Source organism: Diplotaxodon limnothrissa, linkage group LG4, assembly GCF_057381915.1.
Source record: "Diplotaxodon limnothrissa isolate DT_005_m linkage group LG4, D_limnothrissa_male_GT1.1, whole genome shotgun sequence".
Classification (NCBI taxonomy): Eukaryota; Metazoa; Chordata; class Actinopteri; order Cichliformes; family Cichlidae; genus Diplotaxodon; species Diplotaxodon limnothrissa.
In genome coordinates this window covers 19,686,518-19,705,088 of record NC_140599.1, presented here as the reverse complement: position 1 = coordinate 19,705,088, position 18,571 = coordinate 19,686,518, and the positions used below count along the sequence as shown (strand labels likewise).

The following is an 18,571-nucleotide window of genomic DNA, read 5'->3' as shown; positions in this document are numbered from 1 at the left end:
CAAATGAAAGATCTAAAATACAACACAGTAACTACAACATTAATTAGTTATTTCTTTATTTACTTGCATTCATATTTATTTATTTATATTAAAAGATTTGTTGTTATCTGTTAGAAACAAGATGAATTTTAACTCAGTTTAAAGGAACTAACAGCTTAATACGTACAGCTACCTAAAACTAAAGCAATCTACCGTAATACAATCAAACCTTCACGAATGGTGACTCTGTTTGCGACTATTGTAATTTCTAGACAGGCAGTCAACAAAGTGCCCTGGCCAGGCATTAAAAGTGATTTAATCCATTAAAAGACACCACATCAACATTTTAATTGAGATTTAAAAATCTCAAGTATCCCAGTATCTACTAAAATGTCCTGTAAAAATGGTCTGGTGAAAGGACTGGAATGAAAATAAGCAAATATCCAAAGGCAAATATTTAAAGACCAATAGAAACCCTAAAGAACTTTTTTTAATATAACATTAAACATGCTGGACTGTTGGGCTGTTTTAACTGAAGTATTTTGCCAGTTGAGTATGGCAATAATCTTCCATTGAGTAAACTGCACTTGGATCCCTTTTGTTTCGGATCAAAGGAAAACGAGCAGAGCAGAGTCTGTTTTACAGGAATTTATTGGCTTTTTCAAAAAGTGACAATAGCTTTTGTCCATAAAACTAAAGAGTCACAACATTGGCTTGAATTAAAGCACAGCTTGGAGTCTGAATACAATACCGATGAGCAACATGTACTTAACCCCTGATCTAGTAGTTCAAATACATTTTGTAAATAGGCAAAAAATATAACTGTAGCAAATTCTAATCTTAGTTTTCAGTATATGATACATGTACATGCTATCAGCATTAATTACAAAAAGCTAGGATTGTGGGGAGATTAAAGTAGCATTAACTGCAGAGGTAATAAACAAAAGATATTCATAGTGTTAGTTTAACAATACAGTGAGTGAGTCTAACTTCTGTGAAGAAAGATACAAAATAGTCAAATCACATGATTATAACAAAAAGATGAGTACACTGTATACTACACCATAACCGACAGTAGCTTTGTTACTGTTATTAGCAGGCATAAATGCTCTTTTAGTGACATTGCTTAGCCAGTAGTGATGCTAAAAATAAAAATAACATATAAATCAAATGTGCGCCACAAAAAGGTTTCGGATAAATGCCCACAGAGCATTAAAGGCTCTCTTGTTCCCCATCACCAAAACACCTGAATATTTCTCTTCCAAATACAAAAATCAAGTTTTCAGCTTCGCACTCCTGGGCAGCCATACAGTCGAGACACTTCTAGGGGGAATATTGCAAAGAGGAAAGAAAAAAAGATACCACAAACACAACGGGTCCAATTGGAGCCAAATGCACAAAATACTGGAGATTTTTCAGGGATTCGTAGCACTGTTGGTGTCAGCAGACCTTTTCCCCCAGACTCAATTTTTTCTCTGTGCTTCAGGCTTCATTCAATCCATAAGAATGAATTAACATGAATCATGTTAGGGCCAAAATTTAATTACTGGCAAAAAGGTTATGGTACATAAAAAAATGGAGGCAATTAAATTTCACAGATTGTTACTTCAAGGTGTTTGTTGATAGCAAGGAGTGACGACTGCCTTCATAAAGAGAAAGTGAAGTTTTTGACTTTTAAATGGTTGATATGAACAGCAGGGAAACAGCAGCAGACTGTCAGCTGTGTTTTAAAGGTTTGAGACGACAGAACAAAGGATTTCTTTTCGGCTAAAATACAGCATGTGTGCAGAGTGTATTTGGCAAAATTTCTTCCACTTCAAACAAACTACCAGGACTGTAAACAAAAAACAAACCAAAAAACTGGACAACCAGTGGAAGAAAAAGTTGAAGACATTCCACGGTCCGTTCTACAAAACATCCAATCCGTTTTAGAAGGCCTCAAGAAATTCAGTCTCGTCTATACAGTATACATTGTTAGGAAATAACTAGGGTCTAAAATAGTCCACACTCTTTTACCCTAAACCTGACCCTATGTTGGAGTTTTCATGGAAACGGTTGGTATAACTGTTGCAGCTACACATATAGAAGGACAGAATCTGAAATACATTGTTTTTGTGTGTCTGTGTGTGTGTGTGTATACTGGTGTGTTTCTCCTGTGTCGTTAGCCACCCTCACCACTAGCGGTCATGCTCCCCTGTAACTGTTCCAGTGAAGGAAGTCTTAGAGGAGAGAGCACTTCTTCCCCTTCTTTTTCATAGGTGGAGGGCACAGGACGGCCCGGATGGCCTCATCGAACACAGTTTTAAGGCCACGCTGAGTCAGGGCTGAACACTCCAGGTACTTTACAGAGCCTGAAGACAGGAAACAGAAAGGCATTGGTTTATTATTTGAATCTGTCTTCCATGACCATTTACAAGAAAAGGATCAGTGACAACTGAAGCCATTACCAATCTCTTTGGCCATGGCCAGTCCTTGGGGATAGGTAATGGGAGAGAGTTTCTTCTCCTTAAGCTTCTCCATGGTATCCTTGTCATCTCTCAGATCCAGTTTGGTGCCCACGAGGATTATTGGAGTGTTGGGACAATGGTGTCTCACCTCAGGATACCACTGCACAGACACAGGAGTTACAAGTTAGTGGTGTAAATATTCAGATCAGTCAGTGTCATCTTTAACACTTTATGTTATCAGAGCTCTGACTTATTACCATTTTTAATCAAGTGAAAGTTTTCTCTGCTCATCCAAACTCATATAGGGCCTTTCTGTGTGGCATCTGCATGGTCTCATCATGCCTACGAGGGTTTCCTCCCACACTTAAAAGGCACATACGTTGGCATAAGTGGTGATTCCCAACTGTCTGTAGATGATGTGAGTTTGAATAGTTAACTTTAAGCCCTGTCACTGCGCCTGTGTCCAGACGTTAAACTCAGCCCACTCTACAGATAATGACAGAATACTCAGAGTGACTTTATGACATCTTGAATAAACAAATACATATTACCACAAAAAAACAAAAGGTGCAATTTAAGGGGGAAGGCAGAATTAACACAACTGTCAAGCTGTGTGTCACCAAGAGGAAGTGTGAAACAGCCAAGGCTTGCTTCTTATCAGCACAAATGAGGCTTAATGTTTGCTTTCTAAACCGTTTACTTTGCTCCCGTCCACTCTGAAAACTCTGGACAAAGCAGTAGGTTAGCATTGCTAAGCTAAAATGACTTTGGATTAAAGCAAATGTGTTGGTCGCTTAGACCCCTTCCCAATGGAAACCGGCTAGTGTGGACCTGGTGCGAACTTAAGATGGTAAAACGGGTGACAAGTTGATAAATGTGTTTAGAGTAAGGCCTAATCCCATGACAAGCCTAGAGATAAATAGGTTGTAAAATCACCAGCAGTACATTCATTATGTGGACTTATGCTTATTTCCAATTCTTTAATTTAAGTGTATCATTTTCTTTTTTCACCAACTCCTGAAAAACTGTCTCTTCAGCTCATAAATACTCAGATATTTTCATCAGCTTGTTGCAACCAGCGTGTCTATGTTGTTTAGTGTGGAGCGGGCAGTGTAAAGTGGGTTTACAGCTACCCACAGCATCCACATTTACCATATACTGCAAGAGAATTGAAAGTGAACCAAGACAGTAAAGCTGTGGGCAAGAAAAGCAACACAATGTTGCTGTGTGAAGCTGAGGGGAACTGCAGAGTCAGATAGTAATTTCCTGTGGTTTATCATTCCCTTTGCACTAAAGTAATCATATGACTCATGGCATATATAGTGAGGTTTGTCACACTGCTTCAGCTTGTTTGTGTAAAAATATCCACAATGTTGAGCAAATGTATCTGTAGTCCAGCCTCCATGTTATTGGTCCGTTAACTATTTTTAGACCAGCAAGGAGCACAAAGATCGTTGACTTTCATACAGTGGTTTAATGCAAGGAGCAAATTCTCAAAGGTAAAGGTTAACTGATAACATTTATAAATTATTTTAATCAAAATCAACAGATTAACGTCAATCTGCTCCTTCGTCTCACAATAAACACACTGCTGAAAAACAGACCCTAAAGATGGACAAACAGCACAACATATTGACAGTAGGGCTGGGCTATATCATACCGTTCACGGTAATACCAGTGTAATGTTGGGCAACGATAGGAAAATTAAATATCGCGATGAATATGGATAAAACGCGCTTGCGCAGTGCCTTTGTTTACATACGCACATGGCAGCGACGCAGAATGAGAAGAGCGAAAGTGGATCGTTAAATGAAACGGATGAACCAGAATTGGTTTGTAAAAATGCTGCAACTTCAGTGGTGTGGAACTGGTTTGGTTTTCGTCCGTCAGATACACAACAAAGCTCTATTTTTGGTAGCGCATGCTAGCGGGCCGTCGTTATTTCCGTGTTGTTTGGAAAATACGGCACACTTAAAATCAATCCTTCGATTTTTCTGAAAATCGACAGTGCCCCTTATAATCCCGTGTGCCTTATGTATGAATTCTGGTTGCGTTTACTGACCTCGAAACGATTTTATGTGGTACACGGCGCTCGAAAATCTGTCAAATGTTTCAGTACGACTTTGCTAAGCTACGAACCCGCACCGCTTGATGGATTGTCGGAGCATTACGGCTATCGTAGGCAGGAGCCTCGCGGAGTGATACGAACTGTGCTTCAACATAATATTACCGTATTGTTTGTGTATAACCTCTTTTTAAGTTTTGTGGATATTATACATGATTATGCTGAGGATGTGTCGGCCAATTTCCACTGGAAATTTTGGTTTAACTGTCAGCAAGGAATTGCATTTGCACGGTTAATTTTTTTTATATAACTTTAATGCACTTAAAAAAGCTGCTTGTTTAAGTGAAAATACATTGACTTTCTTTTTTTTTTTGCACTAATAAAGTTGAGGAGTTGTAAAGTCTTTTGTCTAGTGTCAATTATACCATCAGTTATATCGTTATCGTAAATTTTCAAATGTATATTGTGATAAATATTTTTGGTCATATCGCCCTGCTCTAATTGACAGTTATGCTTAGTTGACATACATACCATTGCACTGACTTCATCAAAAATTTAAAAAAGAAAAGGAAAAAAAAAAGCTTCATATTCACAAAGTTCTTGCACATTACCCTAAATGGTAAGCTCAAGCTCAGATCAAGGTCTTCTCAGAAAATAAACTGATTTAGTTTAATTTGCTCACAAAAGGAAATGATTCTAGTTTATCTGTGTTAACTTTAAGCTGATGTAGACAAACTGTAGCAAACTTTCCTTGTGTGTCTCACATGAATAATAGGGATGTACTTCTGAAACCGAGAACATTGCACCGCGTTCCACCTTCCCGTACTGCGAAACACACACAAAGCGGGTAATGCCAATAACCAATAACCAAGGCACGCTAATCTGGTAAAGGCTGAACAATTTAAAGATAACCTGGGTAAAAGGTAAACAGGAAACAGAGCAAAATAACTGTTTTCTCCTCCTCAACTGAATGGGCCAATCTGAACAAAAGTGCACAATCATCACCACATACAGTGATTATTAACATCTAAATATGAAATGAATCATTTAAAAAAACACAAAAATTTTCAATGTTTTTTGTTATTCAGCTCATCCAAAGGAAAAAACATGAGGTAGTGCCCCAGCTGTGATTTTGAAGAACTGCTACACCCTTGTTGGGGGGGGGGGGGGGGGGGGGGGGGGGGGGTAGCAACAAGCAACAAAGCAACAAGATCCAGCCTCACTGAGCCTTTCCAAAGTGTGGACTTGAAACTATATAGCAGTTTTTAAATTCTGTTGACAGACTGAGTAAAAGCAAACTTATAATGAAATAATGTAAGGCATGTTTTTCCTGAACGCTGTCGGCACATTTGATCCAAGAAGAAATGGTAAAACAGGATTTTATTTATTTTTTTATATATATATATATATATATATATATATATATATATGACAACACGTGGCACTAAGAAGCGGGCAAATTTGAGCTGTTTGTGAAATATTTCCATTTGGAGTTGAAAGTTGCTGTGTAGTCTACACCCTTTTCTTGTTTTGTGCATCAGAAACAACTGCTAAATGTCACAGATGCTAGCTAAAAAGCCACCAAAGGCAGATTGCAATGTAAACGCTAACTCCACTAAGGGGTGGACTTATCGAAAGTTTTTCCTCATACAATGGTTAAAATTGCTTTATCGTAACCATCGAGTATAGATTGCCGTGGCAAAATTAAGCTGTCTGCATGTAATTCAGTGTCAGTTTTTATTCTCCCACATGCTGTGAATGCATCATTAATTCCCCCTCTTCCAACAGGAAACATTTCTACCAGGCACACTGCACTTCATATACTACCAGATAGGGAACAATATGGTGACAGCAGAAGTTTCAGACGAGCGAGGGTTTGGATTTCACAAGGAGGATGTCGAACAAAATGCAGTTATTTGCAAAACATGCTGTAAAACTATTGCCATGAAAGGTAACAGGACCAAGAATTTATTCCAAATCATCCACTGCAAAACTAAAAATGTTTTAAATTCGGCATGTCAGCATCTCTTCACACACCAAAGAAAGTGTTAAATAAACCAGCTGTGATACCTGTGACTGTTCTTGGTCAGTCGTTTTCATAGTCACTATTTGTTCTGTAATTTGAGGTGACTACATTTTTTATTTTACAATTTCTATACGTTACGAGCACAAAACAGCACCTATTTAGTTTTAATTGTTTTATTTTTTCTTAACTATTGCTTTTTTGTAGCTATGATCTTTCGTTTGTAAAAGCCGAGTGTTGATGACAAAAAGACTTACTGTCGCAATATTGTCATTTATGAAAAAAGTCTGTGCAACTGATGTTTACAAAAAAAAAAAAAAAAAAAAAAAAAAAACCAAAACATTAAAATAAAACATTTCAATTCATTCAGATTTTTTTGCATTAAAAGAAAACAAAATATTGAATTGTTGATTTGAATGAGCATACTTGTTATTTTCAACCGTATAATGCCTAAAATTGCACATCTGTTTCTGAAGGTTATTTAAACATACAGTGGAACCCCGACTTACGAATACCCCGTTTCACGAAATTCAAGTTACGAAGGCACTGAACGGCAATATGTCTGTCCGTGTTACAGCAAAACGCCCGAGTAACGAAATCCGCTGGCTCTGATTGGCTGAGCCTACAATGCCTTCCGAATCATGTGACAACCCCTTGGCTTCTGTACTTGCGCTTCGCTGTTCCACTTGAACGACGTATTGTTGTTCTAGTTAGCAATTAGCCTATAGCCTATCGTTCAGCATCGCCTCACTCAAAACCCGCAATGGGTGCTTCGACTTACCAAAATTTTCGGTTTACGAAAGACCCTCAGGAACGAATTAATTTTGTAAGTCGGGGTTCCACTGTATTGTCACATACATCATGTATTGTGATATAGCCAAAAAAATATTGTGACATTAGATTTTCCTAATATCACTCAGCCCCATCTCCAGCTGAACAACAGGAGGAGTGATACACTCTCCAAGTGTAATGCCTGTGATGTGCCCCTCCGTCTTGTGGTGAACAGGAGCTATTTTTGGGGGCGGTACGAATAATTTGTGTGGCATTTTGTGTGTGATATGTTACGCTGTTGTTTGCTAAATTTGTATGTTTGTAGTTTTAGAAATGTGTTGTTTGTGGGTTTCACAACAAAATAACAAAACAAATCAAACTTTTTCCTACTCCACTTTATGTTTGTTGTGTGGTTTTGGGTCCATGTTAATACAGTGTGTCAAAATGAAATAACTGCTAGACATGGGGGATTGTGTCTTTTTTTCCCCCCCAGCAGTTCAAAATGAGTTAAATGAGTTAAAAATAACCAATTATGTCCTTGAAGGGTATAATGCCAAGCAAGGACAAAAGTTTCACAATGAACAAAGTTTTATTAAGCTGAAACTCTTAATTTCATCTCTACTTTCCAGATTTTTTCCTTCATTTTTTCATTTAAATTTACTGATTAATTTTCTATCTACAGTGGCTTGTCCAGCACAGGCAAAAAATAAGCAAACTTAGAGACTACAAGAGCACAAACTGGACGGATGAAACATAAATAAGCTGACACCTTTCCAGCCTTCACTCGTTCTGACATACAGCAATTACTCACCTTGGCACGGACGTTTTCAAACGAGGCAGGACTCACAAGCGAAAAGCAGATAAGAAACACATCCTGGTAAGACACGGAAAAAGCAATCAGAGCCTGTAACAATCACTTCCTGTTAAGAATACTGGAAGGGATGGAGGGGAATCCTGTGTTCACAAAGGTGTGCGCGTTTCTTTCTGTTTTGTTTTTTTTCCTTTTAACTTCCTCATTCATTCTCAGAAATCAGACTCTGGTTTATGCATGGAGGATAATACATGAACTGTAGCACAACACTGTCTGATTATGTTTTTGTTGTGGTTGTTGTACCGTCTGTGGGTAGGAAAGTGGGCGGAGTCTGTCGTAGTCTTCTTGTCCTGCTGTATCCCAAAGACCCAGGTTCACCGGCTTCCCATCCACCATAACATTGGCGGAGTAGTTGTCGAACCTGACAGAAGTGATGAAGTGCAAATGAGCCAAGCCCTTCAGGCTTAATATAAATTGTTGAAATATAACTACTAAGAAAAAAAAGAAAAAAAAAAAAAAAAGGACAAGAAATACGCGGTGATCAACCTATCCCCTGATTAATCGTGCCCTTTTGCAATTTCTGCTCTCTCTTAAAAACAACTGCTCATTTTTAAAGTCTGGCTGAACCAAAAGCCTGTTTGTCAACTGCCTGCAGAGCCAGTTCGTGCCACAGTTAAGGTCGATAAAGATCAACACTTTCCACAGCTGGTCTACGATCAGATTAGGTGCAGGGATTCTTCTTGACTTCCTGTAACATGTATTCCTGGTGTAGTTACAGTTAAATGCTGTGATTGTAACCTCCTCTGCAAGACTATATTTAAAAAACAAGATGCCATGCTTGCTCATGCATTGATTGTGTAAGGAGGGTGGAGACCAATTACTGACTGTTATTCTCACATAAATAAATAAATACTCACTGAGCTGCAGTCTCAGATACTCACACTGTGGGGATGTACTCTCCAGGAAAGGCATTGGTGGTGTAGCTGATGAGCAGACAGGTCTTACCCACAGCTCTGTAGGAGAGAAGATGTTGGATTAGCATTTATTGAGAGAAGGCAAAAAAAAAAGTGTGACTGGGCTCAGATCTTACAAATACTGACATAAGCAACAATCATTACAATTTCATTTCTACAAATGGTGTTAAGATCAGTAAACGGCACTGCTTACAACAAAAAAAATCCCTGGTGTAATACTCTGGGAAAACGGAATTGTGTTATTTTCTAAGTTCTTCTTTTTGCAAGATAAAGCACATGAGAGCAGTGGTAGAGGCACATTTGCCAAATATGAAACTTTCTTGGTTCCCTTCAGCATGCTACCCTCATGTCTACTGCACAGTTCCCCTTACACTCAAAGCAAAATAAAGAGATTCAACACAGCCACGGGCTCTGAATGGGTCTTGCTGCTGCAGTATCTACCACACCCAGAGCAAGCGGTTATGAGTGCATTTACCTCCCACATATTGTTAGCACATCTTAATGTCACTGTCTTAGCTTGTGTGTTAATCCCCTGCTGCTGAGGAAGCCCTTAAATTTTGGGAAGCTGAAAAAGCGCTGTGTTTGTAGCTTTAACAGTGACTTGCTGGAATACAGCAGCGAGATGATGGACACACAGACACACACAAAAGCTAAATTCCTAAGTAATAATAGCGAAACTTGAATTTAAGCTGTGGATGTACGACCTGCCCTGTGATGTCTGACTCACCTAAGAGTGAAAGATTAGTCAACCACTTGCACACTGGCCAGCCTGTATTACCAATACTTACTCATACCACCAACCCTAATGTATGAAAACTATAGTCTAAATAAATAGATAAAAATATAATAGTCAAATGCGAGTACCCATGTCGGCAAAATTAACAGGTAGTAAAAGATTAGCAGCTAACTTTACCCGCTCGGAAATCTGTTGCAAAGGGTTTTAACGTCAGCTACTCGGATGACAGTCTTTTAGCTACAATTACATTTTTAAAAGGTAAAGAAAAATAAACAGGTGTTTAATATAAACGAATACCCGGCTGGGTTTGGTGAACTTACCCGTCTCCGACCACAACACACTTTATGGCCTGCATTGCTACGCGGCTAGAGGAATGCTAAGTTAGCCCGGGAGCCAGCTAACGTTAGCTAGAGTCTCTTTTCCTTTGTCCGGGATTGCTCGCTGGTGAAAAGTCCCAACGAGCGTCTTTCTCCGCCGACCTGTGCTGCTACAACCGAGCTCCTGGGACGCGAAACAACTTAGGGGGGACTTACACTAACTTTATCGAGCAGTTTACGGCGAGTTTACTCGTGAATTTCCCTTCCTACATTCCCATGCTTTCGTAGGCTGATCTGGAAGCTATGAAGCAAAACAGCGGCCACCACCCCTGAGTTAAAAAAAAAAAAAAAAAAAAAAAATTAGTCTACAACACCACCAGTAGATGGCACATCCGGTGCACTGGTCCATACGCCCACACAGACTTTCGTCCTAAAAATCAACCGGAAGTAGCCGAATTTCAGAGGATTGAATGACATGTATTATAATATAACAGATTTAAAGTTTATTGTTTAATTTAGTGTGGGAAAACAAATAATACAAAAAAAGTGGAGGGACTATTTATGGAATGACACTAAACGAGGAACTGACGTCAGCTACACGATCCCTGCAATTTCTATGGACTACGGCGATTGGAATTTTTGCCCTCAATTGTGTCTTTCAGGCTAAGCTTTAAAAGAGGATTTGAAAGGTTTCTCTGCTCCAGCTTCATGTTTTTCTGTGGTACAAAGCATACCAGACATCTGTCCATACCCTAAAGATCATTCTTATGTCGTGATTACCCCAACTTTTTTTTTATCATGACAAAATCGTATTTGGATGTAGTAGACAAGACCCACTGATCTCTCAGTAAACATAAATTGCTTCTTTGTTTTTGCTTTTGTTTGTAATTCACTAAGAGTTTTGTTATTAGAGCAGGAACTTTTACACTCCCCATTCTCACCTCCACATTTTCTTCTCTCTCACTGGCTCCAAAAATACCTCTTGTCTGTCTTCTTCCTTTGTCTTTGGTCAGCAGTAGGATCATTTCCATTTGTACCCTGTTGGTCGATATCTATGGAGGCAGACATTGTTAACCTGGGCCCTGATCAATTTAGTGTGGAACTCTCATTTTTGAGCCACAACAAGAAAGTGCTCTGAGTGCTAGACTAATGAAAAAAAGGCAGTATACAAATGCCAACCCTTGCTTCAGATTGTGGCACATTTGTTTATTTATTTGGCTTGTTTCTTACATGCACTTGTCACTTTTGTTTGCTTGTTTTACTTCAATTTTTACTTAGTAATATATGTGTTATTATTCTTCAGATGAAGGACGTTTCTTTTCGAAGTCAGGTTTCCTTCCTCATCAGCACTATACCTATTGCCTTTGGACAAATACAAATAATTAAAAACTAAATGATTTTGTCCGACCATTTCACTTAATTTCACATAAATAAAAATTAGACCTAAAATATAATTTCCACACTTGCAATCAATTTTAATCTTATATATTTAAACTTTGTGTATATTAATCTATTAATGTAAAACAAACCATTGCAACTACAGCATTTGTGTGTTGTCTTGTATTTTTTTTTACCTACTGTCTGGATAAATATGAATATGAAGTTATGACACTTTATGTGTACTTCAGCTGTGATTTGTTTTTTTGTTTTTAAAAAAAATGAAGAACCATATACCTGAGAGTTTAGCCTCGGGGTTCCAGTTGCCCTTTATTGACTCTTACTTCCGTGTGTCACACAGTAATGAGTCCCCGGTAAACAGCTATCGGGGTGGAGCAGATTTTCCAACACAATCGATGTAAAAAAAGGACAAAAATGGGGCTCGGTGTCGACGAGTGATATAAATATGAAGTGTGACACCTTTGCCATCGCTTCGCCTTACCAGATGACAAACTAACCCTGGAAACCAGCCAACGGACTGGGCTGTATGGCGGGTCTGTCATATTTGGTGCTCCGGTTTTCGGGCTCTGCTGGTCGGACGTACGGAATATTTTCGAAAGGCTTGACGAGGACTTTGTTGATATTTTTTGATCTCGCATGGCGGCTGCGAATCAGATTCCCCTATGTCTACCTCGTCGCCTCTATGATGTTTAATGTGAGATTACAGGTAATCATTCAGCCGCTGTAATCGGTCATCAACCCTCTAAACGGCACAGAGACAGCTGCTGATTGCAAAGGCCCCTCATGTTGGATTCATTACTGCCTTTGCTTTTACCTGAATGAGCGACACGTTGTAAAAGATTTATCCTTAATGGACGGATAAACGATCAATTTTAACTACATTTAAAGCTTAAGGGTTACAGGTACTTAAAACTAAAGCTGCTTAATACAAGGAAAATTCTCCCTTTATCTTGTCTTTAATGCTCACTTTTCTCAATTAACCCTTTAAGACCTACCATAGAACCAAGTCCGCCAGAGCTTATATTATATTTTTACATGCTGTGGAGCCATTTTTGGGAGCATTTCAAGTTGCTATACATCAATACAACCATTATAGCCCAGATTTTAATAATATGTATTCATTAAGTGCATAGTAATTACATAAATTGCAAAAAAGTGCAATAAACTACAAAAAAATTGAAAATCGTTTTTGTTTTTTTAACATATATTTCTAGTTAGAGAAATTTAAGAGGCTCATCCCTCAAAACTGTAAATACAAAAAAGTTGCACAAACTAGTTTCCCACCACAGGAAATTTATTTTGAGTGTCTTCATAGTTTTATTTTTGAAATACACCAATTTTTATACACTGCAGGAAAAACGAAAATAAATATTATAGTGCAAATTTGCAAAATAACAGCATATGCATCAAAATAAACTATTTCCAGCAGTGCAATATGAGTCCTAAGAATCCCAGAAACGACACAGAAAGTCATAAAGTCAAAGATAACTTTTAAAAAGAGCAGTATAGGCCCTGAGGCCCTGATCGCAAAAAAGACTACATTTCCGCGAAAATGACGTCACTTCCGGTTTCGGGCAGGTAATGTCGGAAATGCAAAAGTTCGCGCTGACGTCTATTCCAACGTAGGAAGTGTTTTGAACAGCTGATCAGATCGGTAAAGCGTGTTTCTGGAATATTATGTTTTTGTTCCTGCAAGCGCTTTTTATGCAGTTTTTGCAAAGCTTTATGTGGAAGGAAACCGTGTCCTAGGACAAGCTGATGGCATCAGATGTAAGTACAACTCCTCCGGTTTCATATGCAAAAAAAATTTTTGCGCTAGCTTACGTGGTTGCAGTGCTACTGGGATTTAAAAATAGTTACGCATAACAGAGCGTTCCCGCTCCGATCGGCTCTAAAGGGTTAAGGAGGTGCCGATTTATTATTACCAGCATTTTATTGGCTTCCATTTTTAGTGCCTTAAACTTTCAATGAAGATCTATTAGCTTATTAATGGCTTTAATGGATTATGTTGATTATTTTTGGGCAACTCTGCCAAATGTGTTAATATTATGCAAACAAAACAACTGCCTTTTGTTAGCGATACATTGAGAAACTGTAAAAAAATAATAATTATTTGTTCCTTATTTTATTTATTTTAAATTATTTCCAAGATACACACATCTTGGCTGACCAGTAACTGATATATCTGAAGCAGGCAACAGATATCCTGGTCGGGGACTTGAGGTTTCATCTGTCTCCAGATTAAAAATATTGCTTCTAATTTGCTACCCTTTTTGGGTCCTGTTGCGTGACCCAATTTTGGCCAAGCTACAGCTGTCACATTTGACTCAAGAAGATTTATAGAGAGGAGTTCATAACCGACTCAATAACTTAAAGGCATCCACGTCCTGTGGCTGCAAAACAAGCCCAAATCATCATCCCTCCACCACCTTGCTTGACAGCAGGTGTGAGGTGTTTGTGCTAATATCCTGTGGTTGGTTTTTACTTTGGTTTCGTCTGTCCAAACAACATTGTTTCAGAAGTCTTTGGCAAATCTAAGCTGTGCTTTCATGCAGTGGTCAAACTTGCTGATGATCAGTTAATCAAGGGCAGCTGATCGTCAGCTCCTAGCTGCTACTTACACACTTATATCCTGTGGAAGCGATAAGGGTGACCTAGTTTCTCACTGAAGGGGATAAAGTCCTGTGAAAACTTTATTTTTCATATAACTGCAGTTCAAAAGTAGATATCAAAATAATAAATGAAGATGAAAATACTAAGAAGAGATTGGATAAACACACTTTGCATTGTTTGTCCACCAGAGGGCACTCTGCAACTTCACTGTCAGCAACACGGTGTTTGGAGCAAGAACCTGCTGATATGAGTAGAGTCAGGCAGAGCATAAACAAGTATATAAGTAACTACTCAAGACAAATTTTGGAAATGTTAGGGAAGCCTATTTAAAAAAAAATCACCAAATATCTAAGTTGGTCAAAAATCCTATCCTACTTCTCTTTTTTTTATTTATTTAGCACTACCTAACAGAGTTCTCATATCTTTATAGGTTCACATCGAAATCCACTGAGTCTTCAATGGCTGCATTAACACTTAACAATGGATAGTGTGCACTGCCACGTTCCAGCCATCAGAAAACACCGGCTGACCACACACAGCGATGTGAAGAAAGAAGACACTTCAAGACACTTCAGTCCAACACAATAACGTGGCTGTTCGTTTTTGCCGCCAGTTACACGGCCCGGCGCCTTTGCAGGTGAAGGGAAGCGGTGATGTCTGCAGATATGAGACAGGGTGAGCGGCGATAGATGGAGCAGATGGAGCGGGGAAAGAGCCCAGCAGTCACCGATTCAGGAGAAGCTCGTCATGTGCATGAAGATATTTCCCCCGCCTTTTCTCTCTGATATCGAGGACTGTAGCATGAATGATTGTTGCTGTGAAAGCTTATAGTTTCTCTTTATGTCTTACATGTACAGCTGACCTAAATTAACAGTATTAGTAATCACCCAAATCCTTTTTTATGTTTCTGTAATGGTTAATCCACCAGTATGTGCACGTTCTATAATTAAAATTATATTTTAATGCTAAAACATAATTATTGTTATCCATGAATTTTCAAATTTATGCCCTTCAGTTTTTCTGTTTCATCAAAGAAAAAACATCAAAGCATTTTTATTTAATAGAAGGTGCCAAATTACAGTTATTTACTTGCATTACTAAACAGAATATTCAGTTTGAGTCGTTAAGTCCAGTGTGCGGTTCAAATCTGGGTGTAAAAACATGAATTCGGTTTGAAGACTCAAAATGGTCAAAGATCGAGAACTCACCGAAAAGGACAGAGTCCGCATTAAAGTACTTCACGATGCCGGATGGTCTTTCAGACAAATAGGACAAGACATAAGATGTTCTCACAGTGTGGTCAAGTACGCTTTGGAGTCAGTTGCAGGGACCGGTACTTACAGAATGCGCCAAGGAAGAGGCAGAAAACAAAAGCTGACTGACGCAGATGTCCGGCACCTCAAGATTTTAAGTACCAGTGACAGAAGGAAGACCACTGCTGATCTTCAAGTAGAGCTAAATGCTTCTAGAGCAGAGTCTGAAAAGGTCTCCAGAATGACCATAAGCAGACGACTGAATAAACAGGGCTTAAAGGGGAGAGTCGCTGCTAAGAAGCAGTTATTGAGGCCCACAAACATCCAGAAACGTCTCAGATTACCCAGGGAGCGCAAACACTGGACTGTAGATGTCTGGAATAAGGTACTTTGGACTGATGAGTCTGAGTTTGAAGTCTTTGGTCAGAATAATCACCGAAAATCTGGAGAAGGTTTTGATGCTTGATGCACTGCACCCACAGTAGAGCACGGTGGAGGTTCCATTATGGTTTGGGGTTCCATTTCTGGAAACGGCGTGGGAAAATTCGTGAAAATTGACAGTATCGTGAACATAAAGATCTACCACAACATCTTGGTGGGTCATGGAATCCCTTCTGGACTGAAACTGATTGGTCGTGAGTTCATATACCAACAACACAGTGACCCCAAACATACTTCATAGCTGTGCAGAGAGTATTTGACCAAGGAGAAGGAATCTGGAGTACTGGAACTGATGGACTGGACAAATCAGAGTCCAGACTTGAATCCTATTGAACAAATTTGGGATTTGGTGGATTTGAAGATAGATTGCACAAAAGTTTCATCCACAGCAAGTCTCTGGGAACAGCTGGAAACTATTTGGAGCTCAGTAACAAAGGAGACTGTGGAAACGTACATAAAAACAATGCCAGTAACAATGCAAGGCCAACGGAGGCCATACAAATTATTACGTTTTTCTGTTTGTTTGGTTATTATTGGTGAATAAGGACTATTTAGTAGTTTCAGTTTGTTATTTGCCTTACAAATAACAATTTTTTTTAGTTTTAAACAATTTCTTAAAAATTTCTAAAAAAAATTGGGTTTTAGGCCATCTAATGAATTTGTCAAGCATCGTACATGTATAGACATTCAGTGTGAGGTATAAAGTAAACATCTCATTTTTATTTGAAGAGGTTCTTTTCCCTGCATGACGCACAATGTTTCGTTTGTCCTCTATGATCTGGACTAATCATTTGTGGCTGGGTTTAACTGGATATACATCAGATATCAGCAGGTTTGTTGTAGGAGAAGTCAGTAAGTGCAGTAATGGTTCTCACTCTCATGCTCAGGTGGTCACCGTTTCTATTGTGTTTCTGCTTACCAGTGGGATCAGCAAATCGATGCTAGTGAAAGGTGTTACATTCAAAATTATTTATTACTGTTTTAAGTTTTTATTTCTGTGAAATGTGTGTGAGTGGGGTTTGAAGTTACAGAGCAAATGCTGAGAATGAATGAACTCTGTGAGAAATAAACGAATTACACCACGACTCTGAGCCATTTCTATGAGTAAAAGGTAACAGTTGTCTCGTTTGGGTTTATTAAACTGTCCTTTAGAAACAGGTCATCTTCTATAGCATGTTCTTGAACCACATAGAAACAGCGACATGTGTGGCAAAACCACTTATTTTCTGTTGCTATGTTTCTGGTTACGTGGACAATTTTAAAACAGAACATGAAAATCTTAAAATACAATGAAGGAAAAAGTGTTTTGATGATCAAAATGAATTTGAAACAATGACAATGAATTGAGTTGAAAATGATGAAGATTGAGTGTCATCGTGGATGTGTAGCCGACAAATCTACAGCAGCCGATGACGCTATCATGTCAACATAGACCAGACAGAACCAGAAAAGTGTAACTGATAAAGTGTCCTTTATTAGTAAACTGATGATCCATCATATATCAAAGGTAAGTAAGAAAGAAAATTGTTTTTTTAATTGTTAGTTTTCAAATGAATAACAGTATCAATAATTAATTCTATAGTACAATTTTTTACACAGTAATAAAGAGAAAATTTGCTGTAAATTCACTGATAGTTTTTGTTTTTAGAATAAATTCCTTTATTTCTTAGAATGTAAGCCCAAGCTTATCACGTGGAACATTTGATCGTCTGTTCACGGCCACTTTAACTGGATGGTCAAAATGTGAATTTTAAAGGAACTGGACAGTTTTTAAAGTTAGACTTCTTTGCACTGAACATAAAGGTTCAGTTGGAGGTGACTGGTTTATAGTTTATACACCATGTATTTACTGGTTCAGCCCACGTAAGAGGAAATAAAGAAGATATCAAATTAATCTGACACCCCTGCTGTAAAGCATCATAAAAAGCTGTGATCAGACAGCTGTTTGCTTTTCATGTGGGCAAGAAAGTAAAGAAGGTTTAAGGCTTAATAACTGTTCTCTTTATAGCATTTTAATCTCACCGTAAATCCATGCAAGAAGTTGAAAGGTTCCTTGAATTTCATACATGAAGCCACCAGCCTGTTTGGATACTTGACACCTGCTTCCTCTGCTGGGTAAGTGTGATGATTGTGTTGTGTTGTGGTGCCCACTGTCCACAGGGGGGAAGCAGCTTACTGAATTCCTTTCCTATCTGTTGGAAACGGCCACTGAGAGCTGTCAATCTCTTTGAAGCTGACACAGGCTAATAAAACTATAAATATAGCTCACGATTATTTAGTCCCACACTGTGATCTTTTATAAAAATCTGTTATTCAGATTTAGTGCACCTGTGAAGGAAATGTTTAGTTTCCCTTGTACGATGTATCCGTTCCCTCGTTCTCTGATCTAAATCAATTTAAAAAATCCTGTGTGACTAATGTCTGTTTTTGAAGTGGGAGTGGGTCTTTGCATTGGATCAATCTTAGCCACCAGATCCATTTGACACGTCCCTTCAGTGTGCACTTCCTTCAAGTCAGTTTCCAAACTGCTGACACCCTCCTTCAGAGCAAAATGTTCCCAGTAAACTTATCCTAGCCAGTCGCTCTGCAATGCCAGGCTGCAGTGTAAAACCATAAGGGGTTGCCAAGGCAACTGTATTTCTCCATGTGACAGACAAACCATCCCTCCTGCCCCCCTTTTCTTAAAAAAAAAAAAGAGGATTTATTTTTCAGGGATTTGCCAGAGGAAATATTTTAATAGGGT

At 38.6% G+C, this 18,571-nt stretch overlaps 2 protein-coding genes across 2 annotated transcripts; one reads left to right on the top strand and one right to left on the bottom strand.

Moving 5' to 3' along the window:
• Positions 1 to 621: 621 nt before the first annotated feature.
• Positions 622 to 10,439, bottom strand: LOC146633662 (ras-related C3 botulinum toxin substrate 1-like). Its single transcript, XM_085351601.1, has 6 exons — positions 10,127 to 10,439; positions 9,038 to 9,109; positions 8,400 to 8,517; positions 8,097 to 8,159; positions 2,427 to 2,586; positions 622 to 2,330 (listed from the first exon to the last, which is right to left on the bottom strand). The coding sequence occupies exons 1-6, from the start codon at positions 10,159 to 10,161 to the stop codon at positions 2,200 to 2,202; spliced, it is 579 nt and encodes a 192-aa protein (XP_085207727.1). The 5' UTR covers positions 10,162 to 10,439; the 3' UTR covers positions 622 to 2,199.
• A 1,446-nt stretch (positions 10,440 to 11,885) lies between these two features.
• On the top strand, positions 11,886 to 15,069 carry smim10l3 (small integral membrane protein 10 like 3). Its single transcript, XM_085352401.1, has 2 exons — positions 11,886 to 12,227; positions 14,565 to 15,069. Exons 1-2 carry the CDS (start codon positions 12,048 to 12,050, stop codon positions 14,583 to 14,585), a joined length of 201 nt encoding a protein of 66 aa, XP_085208527.1. The 5' UTR covers positions 11,886 to 12,047; the 3' UTR covers positions 14,586 to 15,069.
• Positions 15,070 to 18,571: the final 3,502 nt, after the last annotated feature.

Coding starts and splice junctions, on each gene's coding strand:
- LOC146633662 (XM_085351601.1), bottom strand. CDS start 10,161: ATGCAGGCCATAAAGTGTGTTGTGGTCGGAGACGG. Junction 9,110..10,126: donor TGTGTTGTGGTCGGAGACGG/GTAAGTTCACCA, acceptor TCTCTCCTACAG/AGCTGTGGGTAAGACCTGTC. Junction 2,587..8,096: donor TTGAAAACGTCCGTGCCAAG/GTGAGTAATTGC, acceptor GTGTCTGTGCAG/TGGTATCCTGAGGTGAGACA.
- smim10l3 (XM_085352401.1), top strand. CDS start 12,048: ATGGCGGGTCTGTCATATTTGGTGCTCCGGTTTTCGGGCTCTGCTGGT. Junction 12,228..14,564: donor TGTTTAATGTGAGATTACAG/GTAATCATTCAG, acceptor ATATCTTTATAG/GTTCACATCGAAATCCACTG.